This window comes from Lasioglossum baleicum, chromosome 2 (genome assembly GCF_051020765.1).
Source record: "Lasioglossum baleicum chromosome 2, iyLasBale1, whole genome shotgun sequence".
Taxonomy (NCBI): Eukaryota; Metazoa; Arthropoda; class Insecta; order Hymenoptera; family Halictidae; genus Lasioglossum; species Lasioglossum baleicum.
Window position 1 is genome coordinate 574,214 of NC_134930.1, and position 21,076 is coordinate 595,289.

Sequence of the window (21,076 nt, forward strand, 5' to 3'; positions counted from 1 at the left end):
TTTTATCATAAACCAACTGACCCTCAATAACAAAACTCAATCATTTCCTTCGGGATTATTGCGTGGAAGAAGAATTATATGCTTCTATTTTGGTGCAGCAGAATTATTGAAAAACCCACTAATAGGCTGCCGGTAGATAAAGTGTTAATATGTACAATTTTATTCCGATATAATACGGAATGAATATTTTACTTCGAAATAAAAAAATCGCTATCCCCTCTTCTTCTTTTGAAATTGTTCGCTCGACACTACTTACAAGGAGAGCGCAAGCAGGTCGATGAGTCTCAGATTTGATTGAAACTTTGTACAGTTGTAGATCTCGTTCTCCTGTTAACGTGTATACCCCATTGTACGCGCAGATACTCAATAGTTTTCAAGATATTTATAATTCAATGTTTTCGTTACCATGAATACACAGGGTGTATTGAACGTTATAAAGCGTCACAGACGAATATCTCCAAAAATATTGTTTGTACGCAAAAATGTTTCAGATGGAAGTTGTTCAGTATCGAGGGAGACATCATGCGGCGATGCTTTTATTTTTACCGGTGGACACTCCAAGGTGAGGAGAAGGTCACCTTGATTTTTTCAAATGCAAAGACCTACTTTTTGTATCATGAATCGATTGACTATCGAATTCTGAGTAAAAACGTATTGACCTCCATATGTCCTAAATCTAATTAATCTAAAGTTAACGAGATATTATCGAAATAATTTTCTTTCTTCTTTGGATGATATCTCGTTAACTATTAGGTTTTGGACATATATTTGGAAGGTCAACACTTTTATACTCAGAATTTGATACTCTATCAATCTATGGTATAAATAATATATGTAAAAAAAACTTTTTAAAAACCACGCTTATATTAAAATGCACTAAAAAGGAGAAAATAATTTTTTTAGACATTAGTCACTATAAATAAAAGCGTGGAGCGCTAAACTATATTGACGTAATCTTCGTGGGCACTCGACGCTTTTACTTAACTAATGTCTAAAAAAATTATTTTCTACTTTTTAATGCATTTTAGTATAAGCGTGGTTTTTAAAGATTTTATTTTCTACCTTTTGGTCTTTTTTAAATGGAACGCAAGATATAGTAATACTGGTATGTAATAGTAAGATTAGAAACGCAGGGTATGGAAATATGCGAGATAGAATGAGGGATGACTCCGAGAGACGACACGACAATGGAACTGTGAAAGAATAGAACCAGTGATCAGTGATGGGATATTCGTGGGCCGTGGGCCGTTCCCTGAATCGCTCTGGTTTCCCCTTCCCTGACGTATCGTCGTATCCGTGTCGACCGCGCTTGCCCGTGTTGGTGCCTGTTCGATTGCACGCGCGCTACACAAAACAAGCGTACCTCTACTCTGTCCGTGTGAACTACCTGCTCGACTGATCGACGCGACCGCGACGCCGCGCGCCGCGCCGCACAGTGGGTAAAATCGACGTTCTAGCTGTTCACGGGCTAAAAACTGAAAGTCCTCATATCGATTTTTAACGAATGCACAATGTTTCTTAAATGTCTATTGCATTCAAAAACGATAATATTAATTAAAGCTATTAAAAACTCTCGTTACAATAAACGTTCAAAGATCAAACTTTTTCAGATACGATTTATCACCGAAAAAATGCCTTGTCTTCATAATGATGTCCTGGAAAACCTACTGAAGATTAAGTGACCAATTTTTTTTTATATGAAGAATGTATATCTATGTTGAGAACGCACCGGGAACTAAACATCGTTGTTCATAATTTATTATAAAAAAAAATATTTAATCAACTAAGGAAAATCGTCGAAGTTTTTCACCTTTGACAAGGGATAAAGTTGTCATTCCCGGTGATCCCCATGTTCTGACAAAGTGGAACATTTTCGGCAAGATCTACTCTAAAAGATCGTGCAAAATTTAGATCCATCATAATCCATCCCCCGAAGTTATGATAGTTTAAAGCGTCGCGTGACACGCGCACAGTGGTGAGTTCGATCGAAATCGTGGCCAAATTATTCATTATTCACACGAGTTTTCAGACATTTCCGGTGGTGTGACAAAAAAATGTTTCATATAAAAAGTAATCAGTGCACGGTCTTCTACAAATCTCAATACAAAAAAATTCAATAATTTTTTTTTTAATAAAAAATTGTGGTCACCTTGATTATTTATTTATAACTATACATTTTCTACTCAATAATGATATAGCTGACGCCAAGACGAATCCAACGACATATTTAATGTAGTCTTTATGTATTAGTGTTGTATAAAGCTCGAGTCTTCGAAGCTTCAGAGCTCACAATCAGTCTTAAAGACTAAGTTTCTATAGAAGAAGATTTAGAAGAAGTCTTTAAGACTGAGCTCTGGAGCTTCGAAGACTCGAGCTTTATACAACACTATTATGTATTGAAATAATGGTGAAATAGGCGTGAACACCCAGTTTTCAAATATTATTCACTAGCTTTTGCCCGCGGCTTCGCTCGCACAGAAAACAATTTAATGCCCTCGGAAATTGATATTGTTTCTCCATATAAAACCTTTTAACCCCCCATTCACCCCTATAGAGTTTTAATTTGATGTCATGCCGCAATCTTAGATTTCAAAACCCCTTTTCACCCCCTTAAGGGATCAATTTTTTAAAATGCCGAAATAGGTGTTTGATTAATTATATCAAAGAGCATTAAGACCAAGTATGAAGTAAATCCGACAACGAACAAAATATTCCTCATACAAACGTTGCAACCTCTTTTCACCCCCTTGGGGGTTCAATTTTTTAAAATGCCGAAACAGGTGTTTGATTAATTATATCAAAGAGCATTAAGACCAAGTATGAAGTAAATCCGACCACGAACAAAATATTCCTCATACAAACGTTGCAACCCCTTTTCACCCCGTTAGGGGTTGAATTTTTTAAAATGCCGAAATAGGTGTTTGATTAATTATATCAAAGAGCATTAAGACCAAGTACGAAGTAAATCCGACCACGAACAAAATATTCCTCATACAAACGTTGCAACCCCTTTTCACCCTCTTAGGGGTTCAATTTTTTAAAATGCCGAAATAGGTGTTTGATTAATTATATCAAAGAGCATTAAGACCAAGTACGAAGTAAATCCGACCACGAACAAAATATTCCTCATACAAACGTTGCAACCCCTTTTCACCCTCTTAGGGGTTCAATTTTTTAAAATGCCGAAATAGGTGTTTGATTAATTATATCAAAGAGCATTAAGACCAAGTACGAAGTAAATCCGACCACGAACAAAATATTCCTCATACAAACGTTGCAACCCCTATTCACCCCCTTGGGGAATGAATTTCGAAATATCCTTTCTTATCCCTTGTATAGATCATAAGGGAAACCTCTGTGCAAAATTTCAGGTTTCTAAGTCCAAGGGTTTAGCCTGGGCGTTGATAGGTGAGTCAGGACTTCGCTTTTATATACAGGGTGTCTCAAAATTAGGTCCGGAGCCGAAAATGGGAGGTTCCTGAGATCATTTCAAGCGACATTTTCCTTTGAAAAAATGTCGTCCGCGGCTTCGTTAACGAGTTATTAACGAAAAACACGGACCAATCAGAGCGCGAGCTAGACGCGTGCAGCCCGGCGCGCCGGCAGCCGAGTATCGGTGGCACGCCGCGATGTCGTAACGAACAAAAGTTTCTCGATGATGTGAATCCTCGCCAATTTCGACAAGCTTTGGATATGTTGTCAATACCATGATTCTGAACAACATTTCCCTTTACAGTTTCTGTCGATCGGCTTTAGTTTACGACATTATTGTAAAAATTTGTAATTGTAAATCGATCGATGTACTATTTCCTATCCGATTTCGATAATATTTGGATATGTTGTCAAGACCATGATTCTGAACAATATTTCCCTTTACAGTTTCTGTCGATCGGCTTTAGTTTACGATATTATTGTAAAAATTTGTAATTGTAAATCGATCGATGTACTATTTCCTATCCGATTTCGATAATATTTGGATATGTTGTCAAGACCATGATTCTGAACAACATTTCCCTTTACAGTTTCTGTCGATCGGCTTTAGTTTACGATATTATTGTAAAAATTTGTAATTGTAAATCGATCGATGTACTATTTCCTATCCGATTTCGATAATATTTGGATATGTTGTCAAGACCATGATTCTGAACAACATTTCCCTTGACGGTTTTTGTCGGTCGGCTTTAGTTTACGATATTATTGTAAAAATTTGTAATTGTAAAGCGATCGATGTACTATTTCCTATCCGATTTCGATAATATTTGGATATGTTGTCAAGACCATGATTCTGAACAACATTTCCCTTGACGGTTTTTGTCGGTCGGCTTTAGTTTACGATATTATTGTAAAAATTTGTAATTGTAAATCGATCGATGTACATACTATCTCCTCGCCGATGTCGATGAGCTTCATTTCAAAGGAAAAAGATATTTAAAACATCGAATTTATAACATATTTCAAAGTCATCGAAATCGGTGAGGACCCACATCATCGGCAACTTTACCCGAACGATAGAAGAAGCACAAACTTATTGAATTAAAAACTCACTTATTCAGCCGTAAATCCATTTGACTACCACATACAACCACCACACTTTTACATAATCTTCGAATCGGTGTTTTCGAGAATCATATGATTCTCGAAAAATCAATGCCATATGATTCTCGAAAAATCAATATCTCCTTGGGAACGATTTCATTTGTTTTAAACGACGCCTTCATCGAATACATTGTACGCTGGGAGAGCACAGTTTCGCGCGGCATCGCGAAGAGCATCGAACTCTTTCCGCGTCGGAGTAAGTAATTTCGTTCGATATCGATACGAGTTATAAAAGTGTGCTACGAGTTCAACAATTATGTAAAAGTGTGATGGTTATATGTGGTAGTCAAATGGATTTACGGCTGAATAAGTGAGTTTTTAATTCAATAAGTTTGTGCTTCTTCTATCGTTGGGGTAAAGTTGCCGATGATGTGGGTCCTCACCGATTTCGATGACTTTGAAATATGTTATAAATTCGATGTTTTAAATATCTTTTTCCTTTGAAATAAAACTCATCGAAATCGGCGAGGAGATAGTATGTACATCGATCGATTTACAATTACAAATTTTTACAATAATATCGTAAACTAAAGCCGACCGACGAAAACCGTCAAGGGAAATGTTGTTCAGAATCATGGTCTTGACAACATATCCAAAGCTTATCGAAATCGGACAGGAAATAGTACATCGATCGATTTACGATTACAAATTTTTGCAATAATATCGTAAAGTAAAGCCGATCGTCAGAAACTGTAAAGGGAAATGTTGTTCAGAATCATGGTATTGACAACATATCCAAAGATTATCGAAATCGGATAGGAAATAGTACATCGATCGATTTACAATTACAAATTTTTACAATAATATCGTAAACTAAAGCCGATCGACAGAAACTGTAAAGGGAAATGTTGTTCAGAATCATGGTATTGACAACATATCCAAAGCTTATCGAAATTGGCGAGGATTCACATCATCGAGAAACTTTTGTTCGTTACGACATCGCGGCGTGCCACCGACACTCGGCTGCCGGCGCGTCGGGCTGCACGCGTCTTGCTCGCGCTCTGATTGGTCCGTGTTTTTCGTTAATAACTCGTTAACGAAGCCGCGGACGACATTTTTTCAAAGGAAAATGTCGCTTGAAATGATCCCAGGAACCTCCCATTTTCGGCTCCGGACCTAATTTTGAGACACCCTGTATATAGATTATTCACACGAGTTTTCAGACATTTCCGGTAATGTGACAAAAGAATGTTTCCTACAAAAAGTAATCATTACACAGTCTTTTACAAGTATCAATACAAAAAATTTCCAAAAAAATTTTTTTTCAATCAAAAATTGTGTCACCTTCATTATTTATTTATAACTATATATTTTTTATTCAATAATGTCATAGCTGACGGCAAGACGAATCCAACGACCTATTTAATGTGGTCTTTATGTATTGAAATAATGGTGAAATAGGCGTGAACAGCTAGAACGTCGATTTTACCCACTGTGCCGACGCGACGCGTTCCTCCGGTTTTCACGTTACCGAAGTTTCGAAAGCATGAGGCGGAAAGCCGGAATTTGGAGACGGCGCATTTGAATCCTGGCACAGCGCTACGCGGCGCACGTTTTTCTATAACTTTTGATCTCAAAGAGATATCGAAGAGAAATTTGGACTACATTTTTTTTAACAAACGGGTTTAATGATGGGATTAACAGAAATATATTTTGTATTTTTTAAATAATGTTTTCGTTGAATCTTAAGGTATAGCTGGATAAGATGGTCAAAAGTGTCCATCCAAATTGATTTTTAGTCACGTCATGTTCAACAGAAAATTATGAAAAAATTCATGAATATTCTACCTAATAGCATACACGACTGAGATTTTGTTCAGAATTTTTGGTTGCAAAATCGATTTTTAAACAAATCGGAAAACATAAAATTGCCGATTTTATATCAAAGTCTTCACAGTTGACCACATTTATATTATTACGCGTTAGTTGTGTCTCATCCTGATTAATTATTAATGTGTATTTTTTAAAGATTTTTCGGATTAAGGATACATGTTGAAAAAAATTGAAAACCTCCAAACATTCGAAGAAAATGCATATTTTGTATTGAAGTTTTAGAGACACCAGTTTAATGAAAATTCAGTACTTGGATATTATTGAAGCAACTGTTCTGAATTTTTTTTATAATTTTGTAGAGATTGCGTAGTCGTTAACAAAACAACTATACGGCTGGTAATCTTCTGGCCCCGAATCGAATTATGGCTTCGGGTTTTAATGAAAAGTTTAACCAAAAACATTTAATTAGGTTCAGTTAGGTCCATCGAAAGATATACCTTGCAAATTCTAAGAAAGTGTATAGATTGTATTCGTTTCATTAATTATTAATTTCTAATACATTGCGAGCAAACATCCTCAACTAACAGCGTTAATTGTTACAACAAAGGACTGTTTTTCATTTACACAAAAGAGTCAGAAGAAATATTAAATAGGGTAATTAGGACACACCTCGATGAAAAGAAGGAATTTTTGGCTGAAAGATACTGCATCCCAAATGTCTATCTTTGTGAATTTATATTAACTACAGTTTTTGTGAACGAACATTAATTTTTTCAGCTTCGATGTTGATGGACATTTAGGAAGCAATAGAAATTTATTAGAAATCGATATGAGACTTGCAGAAACGGACTTGCACCATTTTCGTAATTAGTCAATTGTAAAAATCATTTAATTTCAATTATGAAAAATTAAATATCACTTAAAATATATTTTGTATTAACTCAATTTTGTTTATAAATAATACCAAGAAATAAAATAGGAGTAGTATTTTTTATTTTGAACGTTATTTTATTTTATATATTGTTAAACTTAACATATAATAAGGTATTGTTATTATTTATTTATGCTCTTTATGTGGCAGCGTTTTGAAATATTCTTGATGGACAAGAGATATACAGGGTGTCCAAAACCACCCGTCCAGGGGTGTTAACTTCTCAGATAAGCATATTCGCTAAAAATGTTTCGAATAAAAGTTGCAGGAGGAATTAATGGAGGACCACATGTCCATGACCTAGTGTTTGACCTTCGGACCCATTTTCAAGGTTATTTGGAGGTCAGTACGTATTTTTTACATGGGAACCAACCTCTACTTTTGACTACGGATTACGAAGGAGCTCGAAAGGGTCTAGCCGGATAAGCATGGGCCAGCGGCCCCCGCTCCGATTTTCCTGATTCCTGTCTTAAAACGTCGCTTTATGTCTAAAAAAACATTGTGTAAAATTTCAAATGTCTACCCCTACCGATAGGGGTGATATTGAGGTAAACTCCCCCGCACTTAAATGCAATTTTCTCTAAAACGAGAAAAGATATCGACATGGGATAAACGGCAAATAAAAGATATAGATACACTCTATATTCGAGATTTTTTCAGAATTTTTTGCTAATTATTTATAGTTGAAAATAATTAATTAATTTTTTGGGAATTTTTTTCACTACCTTCCCCTGGGTTGACACCTACCAAAAAATTCTAAAATATTGCTATGATTCTAACCTATTTTGTAAAAAATTTTCAAAAGTGTCCGTTTGGTGGAACAGTGTCAAAAAAAATAAAGTATGCCGGCGAACGCTCGGTTTGATCAGTAACGGCGCAGCGGCCGAGTCCCCTTGCGGTGGCTAATGACGGGAGCGAGCGGGAAGTCGGCGCTTGTACGGGAAAGCTGATACATGTAAAAATGCGACTAAATCATCTAATATATGATTATATATGAATATAATATATGAATATATTACAGTTGGAATTCTAAACAATTATATTCTAGGAAATAGCTTACATTGATGCAGAAAAATACGTGTAAAGCTAGTTTGTTGGAGTCAAGTAATAGAAAGAAGAAGCTTCTTACAAGTATGTTGTATGGTCACGGTGTTAGAGGCTCTGCTCGATGCTACGGAGGGCTCGAGTTCGGATCCTCCTCAACTCAACTTCTTTCTCTTCTTGTTTTTTTTCTTTTTTTTATATGTATTTATAAACTAAACGATTTTTATTCTTTGCACTTCAATATTCTATATGATAAAATTACAAACATAATTATTAATTTGTAATTATATAGATTAAAATGTTTTATATGTTTCTAATTTTGCGGAAATATAAATCTAGTTTTTATTATTTACGCCCATATAATGGGTTTATTTTTTTTCTTTTTACTCCTCATTACTTTACTATAATGCAATATGCTTCTTTGTATTTCTGCGCTCAAATTCTGAACACTGTGAAATAATAATATCTTGCGCGTGTACCAAGACCGCGAAGGGATGATTGCGTAACAACAATAATTTTTTCTTTTATTATTGCAATCCAGCCGATGACTGGAACCGCACTCATTCTGATCGTGTTTGACCAAACGAATGACGTGTGGCCAGATAACATTGTAACGTCGACTAGCGATCAAGGAATATGCCGACTTTGCGGCATGTTCAAAGACGGCTTGCCGCGAAATGCGCGAAACGCGAAACGCGAAACGCGAGAACTCATTCGACTGTTACGTTACCAGTATTGTTCGAAGACCAGGAGAGCTAACTGTTCTGTCATACGTAGTATGACATGTAAAACATTTTAATCTATATGATAATTACAAATTAATAATTATGTTTGTAATTTTATCATATAAAATATTGTAGTGCAAAGAATAAAAATCGTTTAGTTTATAAATACATATAAAAAAAAGAAAAAAAACAAGAAGAGAAAAAAGTTGAGTTGAGGAGGATTCGAACTCGAGCCCTCCGTAGCATCGAGCAAAGCCTCTAACACCGTGACCATACAACATACTTGTGAGAAGCTTCTTCTTTCTATTACTTGACTCCAACAAACTAGCTTTACACGTATTTTTCTGCATCAATGTAAGCTATTTCCTAGAATATAATTGTTTAGAATTCCAACTGTAATCATATATTAGAAGATTTAGTCGCATTTTTACATGTATCAGCTTTCCCGTACAAGCGCCGACTTCCCGCTCGCTCCCGTCATTAGCCACCGCAAGGGGACTCTGCTGCTGCGCCGTTACTGATCAAACCGAGCGTTCGCCGGCATACATTATTTTTTTTGACACTGTTCCACCAAACGGACACTTTTGAAAATTTTTTACAAAATAGGTTAGAATCATAGCAATATTTTAGAATTTTTTGGTAGGTGTCAACCCAGGGGAAGGTAGTGAAAAAAATTCCCAAAAAATTAATTAATTATTTTCAACTATAAATAATTAGCAAAAAATTCTGAAAAAAATCTCGAATATAGAGTGTATCTATATCTTTTATTTGCCGTTTATCCCATGTCGATATCTTTTCTCGTTTTAGAGAAAATTGCATTTAAGTGCGGGGGAGTTTACCTCAATATCACCCCTATCGGTAGGGGTAGACATTTGAAATTTTACACAATGTTTTTTTAGACATAAAGCGACGTTTTAAGACAGGAATCAGGAAAATCGGAGCGGGGGCCGCTGGCCCATGCTTATCCGGCTAGACCCTTTCACGTTCAGATATGTACTTATGCCCTTGATGAAAATGACTGCTAGAGGCCATTCAGAGGTCAAATCACTGTTTGCTGGTAAATAAAAGATGACAATAAATACTGACATCAAGATTGGACGGGGCTTCTGATTCATAAACTTATCTTGGACGTTAAGCTTGTTCTCCATTTCCAAGGTCATTGGAAGGTCGATTTACGTTATACTCGGCCTCTATGCTTGACCTCGAGTTGCGGTAGAATACTAGACGTTATAAGGTCAAGCATAGAGGCCGAGTATAACGTAAATCGACCTTTCAATGACCTTGTAAAGGATAACACGCTTAACGTCGGAGATAAGTTTATGAATCAGAAGCCCCGTCCAATCTTGATGCCAGTATTTACTGTCATCTTTTATTTACCACCAAACAGTGATTTGACCTCTGAATGGTCTCTGGCAGTCATTTTAATCTAGGACATAAATACATATCTGAACATGAAATTTCGAGCTCCTTCATAATCCGTAGTCAAAAGTAGGGGTTGGTTCACATTTAAAAAATGGATCCGAAGGTCAAACACTAAGTCATGGACATATATGTCCTCCATTAATCCCTGCAACTTTTATTCCAACCATTTTTACCGAATATGCTTATCTGAGAAGTTAACACCGCTGGACCGGTGGTTTTGGACACCTTGTATACGTATGATAATAACTGCTCGCATAACCTTATATTCTTCGTATGTAATAGGTCTGGCATCGTTATACAAAGGCGCCAGGGCGACTCTTTCAAATTTTGGCGGTCTTCCTCGACACGTAGGTAATAAATCTAACGTCTTGAATTCTGTGACACTCCCCCACCCCCCCCCCCCCATCGATGTTTTATGTTAACCGTATGTGTTATATACGGTGCACTTTTGCAAAACCACATCCAACATATTTTCAGCCAGTTTACCTTTCTTCCGTTAGAATTTTTCTTCTTACCCGTTTTTGAATTTCGTTTTGTAGATTTTTTGTTGAAACGAAATTCTCTCGTTTCATTTCGTGTAAAATAAATTTATTATTTTGTCTACACTGCGCCGCCCTTACATCATAGTAAACCTGTGGTGTGGTAACCACGTGACCCCGCCACCTATGTCTACGGAAATTGGACTTGCGCCACTTTCATAATCAATCGCTACGCAATTTCTTTTATTGGCCAATTTTAAATTGAACAAAGCATTGGCATTTTTTAAGCTATTAAATATTAACGGGTTATAAATAAATAGTTTACACTAAATTAATCAGAAACTATGTGATATCTCATTTTTTTTTTTAAATGGACTTACACCACTTTCAAAATAAACGGTCCATATGTATACAGGCATGATATCAGTAGTTTTTTCATGAAGGTATTGAAAAAATAATGCAGAAAATGCTCTCATGCAATGTCCTACTCTCGAAGACCTACGGTAGAGATATGTAAACTGACCTACTCGTGTCTGCATGACTTGTTGTAATTAATATGGTATAGAATATTTATTAATATATATTATAATTGACAAAGTAATATAATTGTCTTTGTAACTTGTGAATACCTCTGACGAACACTGTATATGTACTCTTTAACGACTTCGGAGCGACTGCGGAATCGTCCTGGATGCCGGTAATCCCCACTCTAACTACGGCGCTCATTATTACTATATATTACGTGTTGTCTATACATGTAATTCCCTACATGACTGTGAGTAAAAGATTTAAGAAAAAGGTTCAACGAACCACCGTAATATCCGAACACTTTTAAAAGGACGATAGCTTTTTTAATATCGGATCATACAACTGGGATTTTTTTTTAGAAATTGGTACAATTAAATTACTACATGACGTAACAAAGGAATTTTGAAAAAATTGCAATTGCTCGGAATTACAAAGAAAATAATAAAAACTGTTGTTTACAACTTTTTTATGTAGGCTAATATTGAAAATTGAAAAACTACATTATGTAATCCTGTGTCAATTATACATTAGGGTGGACCTTATTTTTCGACCATGAAATTTTGGACACGACGCGACGCCCCCCAATATTGTTCCATGTTCCATTTCATGAAAAAATGATATATCCAAAGTTCTAGATCAATCGGACGTCGGGAAGGTGTGCCGCATTAGGGTGGACCTTAGCTATACCACGTGAAATTTTTTTTACGACACCTCCTAAAATTGTGCCATTGGATAAGAAAATAATTCCTGCAGAACATGAAGTTGATCGTAAGGGTAAGGGGAAGACGTGCCACATTGACGTTGAATGCGCGAAAAACATGAAATTTTATAGAAATGGGAATATTTGTTGTTTTTCGCAACTTCAACGCCAATGTGCCACGTCTTCCCCTTATCCGATTAACTTCATCTTCTGCAGAAATTATTTTCTTACCCAATGGCACAATTTTAGGGGATATCGTGAAAAAATCTCGCAAAAAAAATTTCATCAGCTATAGCTAAGGTCTACCCTAATGCGGCACACCTTCCCGACGCGACGTCCGATCAACTTCATCTTTTGCAGGAATTATTTTATTACTCAATGTCACAATTTCAGAAGGCGTAGTTTGTAGCTTATTGCAACGTTGACCGATTTTGATGAAATTTTCAGAATATGCACAATATAAATGACACACAGATCTACAGAATATTTTTAAATTTTCAATATTGGCCTACATAAAAAAGATGTAAACAACAGCTTCTAGTATTTCCTCTGCAATTCCTACCAATTACTATTTTTTCAAAAAGTTATTTTCACGGCTTGCAGTAAGCTAATTGCTCTATAGCTTCTCAAGAAATATCCAGGTCGTATGATCTGATATGAAAAATGTTATCGTCCTTTGAAAAGTGTCCGAATATTACTGTGGTTTACTGTACATTGTACATCTTCAAACTGCTTGTATTGTATTATACAGGGTGGAGCAATAACTATGTCCACCTTGAATATCTCCGTTATTTGTAAAAATATAGAAAAATGTTATAAACAAAATTTGCACGGTACAGAGGGGGACATGTTATGACATAAACATTTTCAGCGTGGGTGGAAGCATAGAGGACATTTCAAGGTCCTCCTTGAACCTTGATTTTTAACTTCCCGATTTTATAGGGAAGTTATTGTAATGACCCCGAAAATCGAAAATCGATTTTTTAGCAGATCTTCACGTTTCATGGTCATTGCAGTCATTTTAGACTATTTTCAGCACAATGTTCGTATGTGTGTATGTGTGTGTGTGTGTGCGTATGTCTGTTTCGGTATCAAATTTTTCGTTAACGTTTTCTGAAAAAGTAACAGCGCGATCAGAATGATGAATGATGCAATCGATGTGCCCCGTCGTAACTTAGAGCTGATTAGAATTTGGTCCATATTGGTCAAGAAGTTTTTTAGATTTTTAGTTTTCTTCGAAAGGAGTTGATTCTACAATGCAATTTATACGAGAGAACGGAAAGTTTCCACCGAAGAAACAAACGTAATTACACAAAAATTTTTTTTTTCATTTTTTTTGTACCTTACGCTAATGTTTTCGCTTACAATAATCGAAAATTATCCCTGTTACGAGCCAGGGCCGCGAGCAGCACGAGTGGTCGGCGAAGGGTTATTACCCTAGGAATATGATATAAATTTGTTAGTTAGGGAACGCGGACGAACCCAATGCGAAATTGGGGAGCCGCTAGGAATGGAGTCAAACGCAGACGAACCCGATGCAAAACCGGGGAGCTGCTAGGACAGGCGTGGGCAATTTTGCCTCAATTGAGGCAAATTGTCCCCACCGTAGCGTCCACTGTCCCCCACCAGCATCCGCCGTTACTATGTAGGAAGGACGCATTTCGCTTGTCGCAAGCAGTGCGCAGGCCTCGTGCATCGGAGCCTCGAGGAGCGCCACCGAAAGGAAGCTTGGTGGGAGAAGCAGGCGTTTGAGGGGCTCCACCCGTGCCCACGCCTGTGCTAGGAGGTTGTAGAATAGCACAGACGAACCTGATGCGAAATCAGGGAGCTGTTAGGATGCGGACGAACCCAATGCGAAACTGGGGAGCCGCTAGGTTGGATAAATCTCTGTTCGGACAATTGGAATGTCGCGAAAGAACCTGATGGTTAATCAGGGAATTGCTAGGATAATTAGTAAGCCTCGTAACTAGTATAATTTAATTGATACAATCCGAGCGGTAAGATTGTATCATGTGGGGACGTTCAATTACTTGGTTAGGATATTGGACGATAATTATGGGTTTAATGAATTTGAGGTAATTATCAAAGATGACAAATATATTCTTACTATAGAATTTCATTCTACAAGTGTATTTGTGTCGCGAATGGACTGAATTTGGAATATAAAGAATTGAAAAGTGATATTACCTAAGCTAAGACGCACGGTGTTGACGCACTGGCAATGCGGGGGACTCGGAGCAACCTTGTCACTGCCTAACAGATTTTAGACCGAACTCGCGGAATCTGTACGGTTAAACTTTGATTCAAAAGGAACGAACGTCCGATCTCACTGGTAGTTAACTTCCGAGATGCAGCACGACGCGACACTATTCGTGATTACGACAGTACTAGCCCACGATAGTAGAAATGTAAGGGCTTATATAGCCCTGCAATGACGGGTGGTACTTGTCAGTACCCTTCAAATGAACATTCGTATTTTGTCAACGACCAGTTGGTCGTGCGTAGGTTTGGGCCCTAAACTAACCTAAACAGTTATGTAGATTTATCTAGGGTAGCTCTGTTCGTTTATCTAGGATGGTTCCTGCCAGAGATGATATTGAACACCTGTTCGTCATCCGTAACATCCCAATGCAAGAGTGAGTTAATCATCTCTACTCCCAAGAATACATTTTCAAAGAATATCGATGAAAGTACAAAAAAAAATTTATATTACAATCTTTGAAAAAATAATCATTTCAAAACGAATTATTAACTGAGATTAAATTGAAAATTAATATGAACTATATGATAATTATTAATAACATTGATGTTGAAAACGGATTGGTTAATGGAGCACACACACACACACACATGCGGAATATTAAAATTTATTACTTTTCAAGAAAATACTAAAATTCCGTCTATATTGTGGTTAGATTTTCAATTGGCCAGAGTAGGAGTGAAAATAAGAACTCGTTATCGTGATTATATGAAAAATGCAAATATTCATCAAAATTTAACACCAATACTAAAAATCTCGAATCATGTAAATATGTCGAGTGAGGAAAAATATCAAATCACACGTAGTCAATTTCCAGTGGTTCCTGCTGAAGCGATTACGATTCATAAAAGTCAGGGACAAACATACGAGAAAAGTGTGTTTGAATTTCAAAACATCAGAAAAACGAACTTTACAAATGTTGTATGTAGCACTGAGCAGAGTTTCAAAATTGAGCAGTTTATATATTTTGGGACAATTTAAATTAACAGTATCGAAGAAATCCAAGATCAATACTGCAAACCCGGATAATGAGAAGTTGTATCGTTTGCGAAAAACTAATTAAGACAATTTATTTTGCAACATTAGTACGCTATAACAAGGAACCAAGCGAGCAACGAGCCTACGATGTTCGTTTAATGCGACGCCATATAGCAAACATCTTGATAAGTAGAAAACTATTGAATTTCCCTGAAAACGTATAATCTTCTTAAAACGTACTAAAAATAATGATAATAATATACTGCAACTAACGAATCGGGAAGTTCTTTGTGTGGCTCTTGGAGAGTCACACACCAAATAAAAAACATTAATAGCTGCAGGCCCTACTAGCCATATGTACCACTAACCGTCTCGCAAGAGCAGTCCTACCCGCGAGCGAGAGAAGCGAGCGAGCAAAAACAACCTTACTCGCGAGCGAGCGAAGCGAGCGAGCAACAATAACCCTCTAGTTTTAAATGGAATGTCCTATTTTTTATACTACAGATCGATAGAGTATCAAATTCTGAGTTTATATGTCTGAGAACCTTTATATGTCCTAAATGTAATAGTTAACGAGATATTATCCAAAGAAGAAAGAAAATTGTTTCGGTAATATCTCGTAAACAATTACATTCAGGACATATGGAGTCCTATACACATATGGTATGGACATATGGAATTCGATAGTCTATCGATTCATGATACAGAAAGTAGGTCTTTCGGTTTTAAAAAATCAAGGTGACCTTGAACTGATCTCTATGCCTCCATCCACGCAGAGAATGTCACAACATGTCCCCCTCTGTACCGTGCAAATTTTTTTTATAACATTTTTGTATATTATTACAAATAACGGAGATATTCAAGGTGGACATAGTTATTGTCCCACCCTGTATACGTAAAGTATCATAAATATCGTAATGTATTGAAACGTCTGTACAGTACTGCAAAATAATCTCTTCCTTGAGGTTGAAATTGCATTGATAAAAAACTTTCTAAGAACCACGCTTATACAATTAAAATGCACTAAAAAGGAGAGAATAATTTTTTCCTGTTTCTCCATAAAATACCGAATCCAGTTAAATGATTAATATTTCTCCCCAAAATTTTAAGGAATTAGTTGAAACTTTTTTTTGTTATAAAATTAGTGTCGGAACAGATAGAAAAATTTAATATAAATTTAAATAAAATCATGACATTCGTGACTATAAAAATGTAAGCTTGGATCACCCACGATGACGTCCATATAGTTTAGCGCTCCACGCTTTGATTTCTAGTCACTAATGTCGTTATTTTATTTAAATTTCTATCTATTCCGACACTAATTCTACAGGGTGTCCCACTGTATCGAGAACGGCAGAATATCTCGGAAGACAGTGTCGTTATCAAAAAAGTGTTCCTACAAAAGTTGTTTGGTATTACGGGCTACGTTACGTGGTATTAATTGTTTTGTTGTGGGTGGAGTGGTGGAGGACATTTCAAGGTCACCTTGATTTTTTTAAATGGAATACTATATTTTTTTCTTTAGAAAATAATAGCGGGTAGTGAGACGAATCCAAAGATGTGCTACATGATGTTATTCTGATTTTGATGAAGGTGAAAAAAGCTTGTGTTTACATCCTAGATCGGTTGTCGGCCAACAGCCAGCAGCCGCTGCTAAGTGGCGTCGAATACGTCGGTATTAAATTACTGCGATAGGACTGCGATAGGTTTGTGGGAATCTGTTTGAAAAACAGATTGCAGTCGCGAAAAAGCACAAAAAAATAAAATAAAAAAAATTTTTTTTTAAATAGCAAAACAATTTTTTTTTTAATTAGCAAAAAAAAAATTAGCACATCTTTGGATTCGTCTCACTACCCGCTATTATTTTCTAAAGAAAAAAATATAGTATTCCATTTAAAAAATTCAAGGTGACCTTGAAATGTCCTCCACCACTCCACCCACAACAAAACAATTAATACCACATAACGTAGCCCGTAATACCAAACAACTTTTGTAGGAACACTTTTTTGATAACGACATTGTCTTCCGAGATATTCTGCCGTTCTCGATACAGTGGGACACCCTGTATAAGAGAAGAAATTTTTCAGCTAATTGCTTAAAATCTCAGGGAAAAATATTATTAATCATTTAACTAGATTCGATATTTTATGGAGAACCAGGAAAAATATTATTTTCTCCTTGATAGTGCGTTTTAATATACAGGGTGCGGCGCAAATTAGTCCCCACGATTTTTCAGCCCCTTCGGATGGTCGGACAGAAAAATATTTCGTACCAAAGTTAATCAGTATTTAACCGACAAGGAATTGCAATATTTTAAATTTAAAAAAAAATCGATTTTCAACAAAAAATCAAGGTCACTGTCATATCTTTTAATGGAACTGGGTACTTTTAACTTTACAATATTGTAGGCGACGCGGAAACGAATTCAACGACCTGCTATACGCTGACTTTCAGATGACCTTGAAATTTAATTTAATTATTAATTAATTACATGCAGAGGTTTAGCATTTCTGTTTTAAATTTGGCTCCGTATAAATTAGGTTTTTGGTGAGTTAAGTTCTGAAGCAATGTTTACGTTCATTTGTTTACCTCTAAATGCAAGGCGTTGCTATTAGTCCAGTCAATGAATGCTCATAAGGGGGATGTAGAGGCAAATGGAAGGAACACAATTTTTATCTTTGGGACTTTGTTTAGACTAGTTAGGAGATAAACATACTAAAAGTCTATACTCCCAGGAGGTGAGCGGGGTGCACGGAGCACGTAGAAGGTCCCCTTCTTCGGTTTCTGCCTATATCTCGGAAACTATGCGTCCTAGCGATAAGACCATTCTATACGAAATTAAAGCTGACAAAATGTGCCACAAGATTGATTCGATTCAGTTTTTTTCTATCTCGCATAGTTTCCGAGATATCCGCGCTCTAAGTTCACTAATTATGAAAAAGAAAATACCCGGGTGAAATTCGCCACCGACGGGATTTTAATCGAGCTCGAACTCACAAAAATCTGAAAAAAATTGTGCATAATACTTTTGATAATATCTCATTGTGCTAAATTAATTCTGAAGTGGTACTAGACCTACTTTTATATGAAATCTGCATTTTTTCGATTTCTTTCGTGTTTTTCATTTTTTACAACCATAATTTGCAACGGAAAAATCTGGAAATGATACCTAATATGTGGCTTGGTATCCGAAATGTGTCAGATTTTTTTCGGAATTTTTGATTGTCAATAAATAGGGAAAATGTGCCAAAAACTGGAATTTCGATTTTTCTCAATAACTACCCTAACAGATGAGATGTGGGGCTGAAACTTGTCAGAGAGGGGTCTTTTTGGATAGGCTATCGAATGGTTCAAGCTCGATTAAAATCCTGCCGGAGGCGAATTTCACCCGGCTATTTTCTTTTTCATAATTAGTGAACTTTGAGCGCGGATATCTCGGAAACTATGCGAGATAGAAAAAAACTGAATCGAATCAATCTTGTGGCACATTTTGTCAGCTTTAATTTCGTATAGAATGGTCTTATCGCTAGGACGCATAGTTTCCGAGATATAAGTGGAAAACCGAAAAAGGGGACCTTCTACGTGCTAAGGTCATCTGAAAGTCATCGTATAGCAGGTCGTCGAATTCGTTTCGACGTCGCTTACAAAAATATTATGAAATTAAAAATATTCAGTTCCATTAAAAGATATTACAGCGACCTTGATTTTTCTTTAATTTAAAAAATTGAAATTTTTTGTCGGTTAAATACTGATTAACTTTGGTACGAAACACTTTTCTGTCCGACCACCCGAAGGGGCTAAAAAATCGTGGGGACTAATTTGCGCCGCACCCTGTATAAGCGTGGTTTTTAAAAAGTTTTTTATTTTCTACTTTTATTGTCATCGGAAGCAAGTGTGTATAGAAAATTTCAGCAAGAATGGACTATGGGGAGAGGTTTAAAATTCGATTAGAAAAGATTTGACGCATACAACACAACAACAAGAAAAAAGAAAAATACAGAAAACGAGATTGAGTTTATAAATATTGACAGCACTGTACAGTTAGGCCGTCCACACACGGGTCGATTGTAATCGCGTCGTGAAGTTCGTACGTCTTGCTCGTCATATACGATTCATGCTGCGGACGCGATTTTGTCCACACGCGGGTCGATCGTCGATTCGGTCGACGCGATTCCCCTCCGCGTGACTTCCAATGCAAATGAATGGAGAGCCGCACACGGGTCGATTCGTGGTCGACTGAAATCGGCCCGACTGAAATTGCCGCGATTCCAATCGCGTGCGATCGGAAGCGAAGCAGAACAATCGCGTGGATCGTATACGATCCGCGCGACTCATGGAGGTAAGTTCGTGCAGTTCATGTAATTTAAATGATTTGGCCATTATTTTTTGTAGTTTGAGTGCATTGCACTCTTCGATGTGGTCTATGTATTTAGGTTACATAGGTTATTATTTATTTATTATCTTTTTTTATGTTATTACGCATACTAATAACATTAAGGTAAGCTCTTTATTTACATAGTTGAATATAATCATGTAAGTTTATGAAAAACAAAAACAGAAGGCAAAGGAAAAAAAAGTGAAGTCACAGGGATTGATAAACTGTTGTACAATTTTCTGTGGAGTGGGAGTGTTCTTAGGGAGTTGTCTTCTCAGGTCGATTTAATCCGGAAGTATTACCACTTGGTATATTGAGCGAAGATTGAGGGAAATCTGTTGAACTTCCACCAACCTCATCTATGAGGAGCAATGCTCAACTGAGGAGTTACAAAACGAGAGCTTTGCTCCTCATAGATGAGGTTGGTGGAAGTTCAACAGATTTCCCTCAGTCTTCGCTCAATATACCAAGTCGTAATACTTCCGGATTAAATCGACCTGAGAAGACAACTCCCTAAGAACACTCCCACTCCACAGAAAATTGTACAACAGTTTATCAATCCCTGTGACTTCAATTTTTTTTTACTTTGCCTTTTGTTTTTGTTTTTCATAAACCTACATGATTATATTCAACTATGTAAATAAAAAGCTTACCTTAATGTTATTAGTATGCGTAATAACATAAAAAAAGATAATAAAGGTAATAAATAAATAATAACTTATATAACCTAAATACATAGACCATATCGAATAGTGCAATGCACTCAAACTACAAAAAATAATGGCCAAATCATTTAAATTACATGAACTGCACAAACTTACCTCCATGAGTCGCGCGAATCGTACGATCCACGCGATTTTCCAACTTCGCTTCCGATCGCACGCGATTAGAATCGCGGCGATTTCAGTGTGCGGCTCTTCATTTATTTTCATTGGAAATCACGTGGAGGGGGAATCGCGTGCGACTGGAATCACGTCGACCGAATCGACGATCGACTCGTGTGTGGACGGTTCATGTGACGGACACGATTTCAGTCGACCACGAATCGACCCGTGTGTGGCTCTCCATTCATTTGCATTGGAAGTCACGTGGAGAGGGGAATCGCATGCGACTGGAATCGCGTCGACTGAATCGACGATCGACCCGTATGTGGACGGCCTTATTCGAAGGTTCGATTCGACTGGCACGTGCCTGTATCGAAGTACAAAAGATTTATCACGTGATTTCTGGTAGACGGGATACTGGCGGCTGGCGGCTGGCGGTCA

At 36.8% G+C, this 21,076-nt stretch overlaps 1 protein-coding gene across 4 annotated transcripts in view; it reads left to right on the plus strand.

The window, feature by feature from the left end:
- Axed (BTB/POZ domain-containing protein axundead) overlaps positions 1-21,076 on the plus strand; it is a 315,604-nt gene that overhangs the window by 67,623 nt on the left and 226,905 nt on the right. Inside the window, exon 2 of one of the 4 annotated variants that reach the window (XM_076445238.1) lies at positions 10,774-10,838. The exons of the other annotated variants lie outside the window; for them this stretch is intronic. Within the exon in view, the coding sequence (XP_076301353.1) occupies positions 10,774-10,838 (65 nt within the window). The remainder of the gene's footprint in view (positions 1-10,773; positions 10,839-21,076) is intronic. 4 annotated transcript variants of the gene reach the window in all.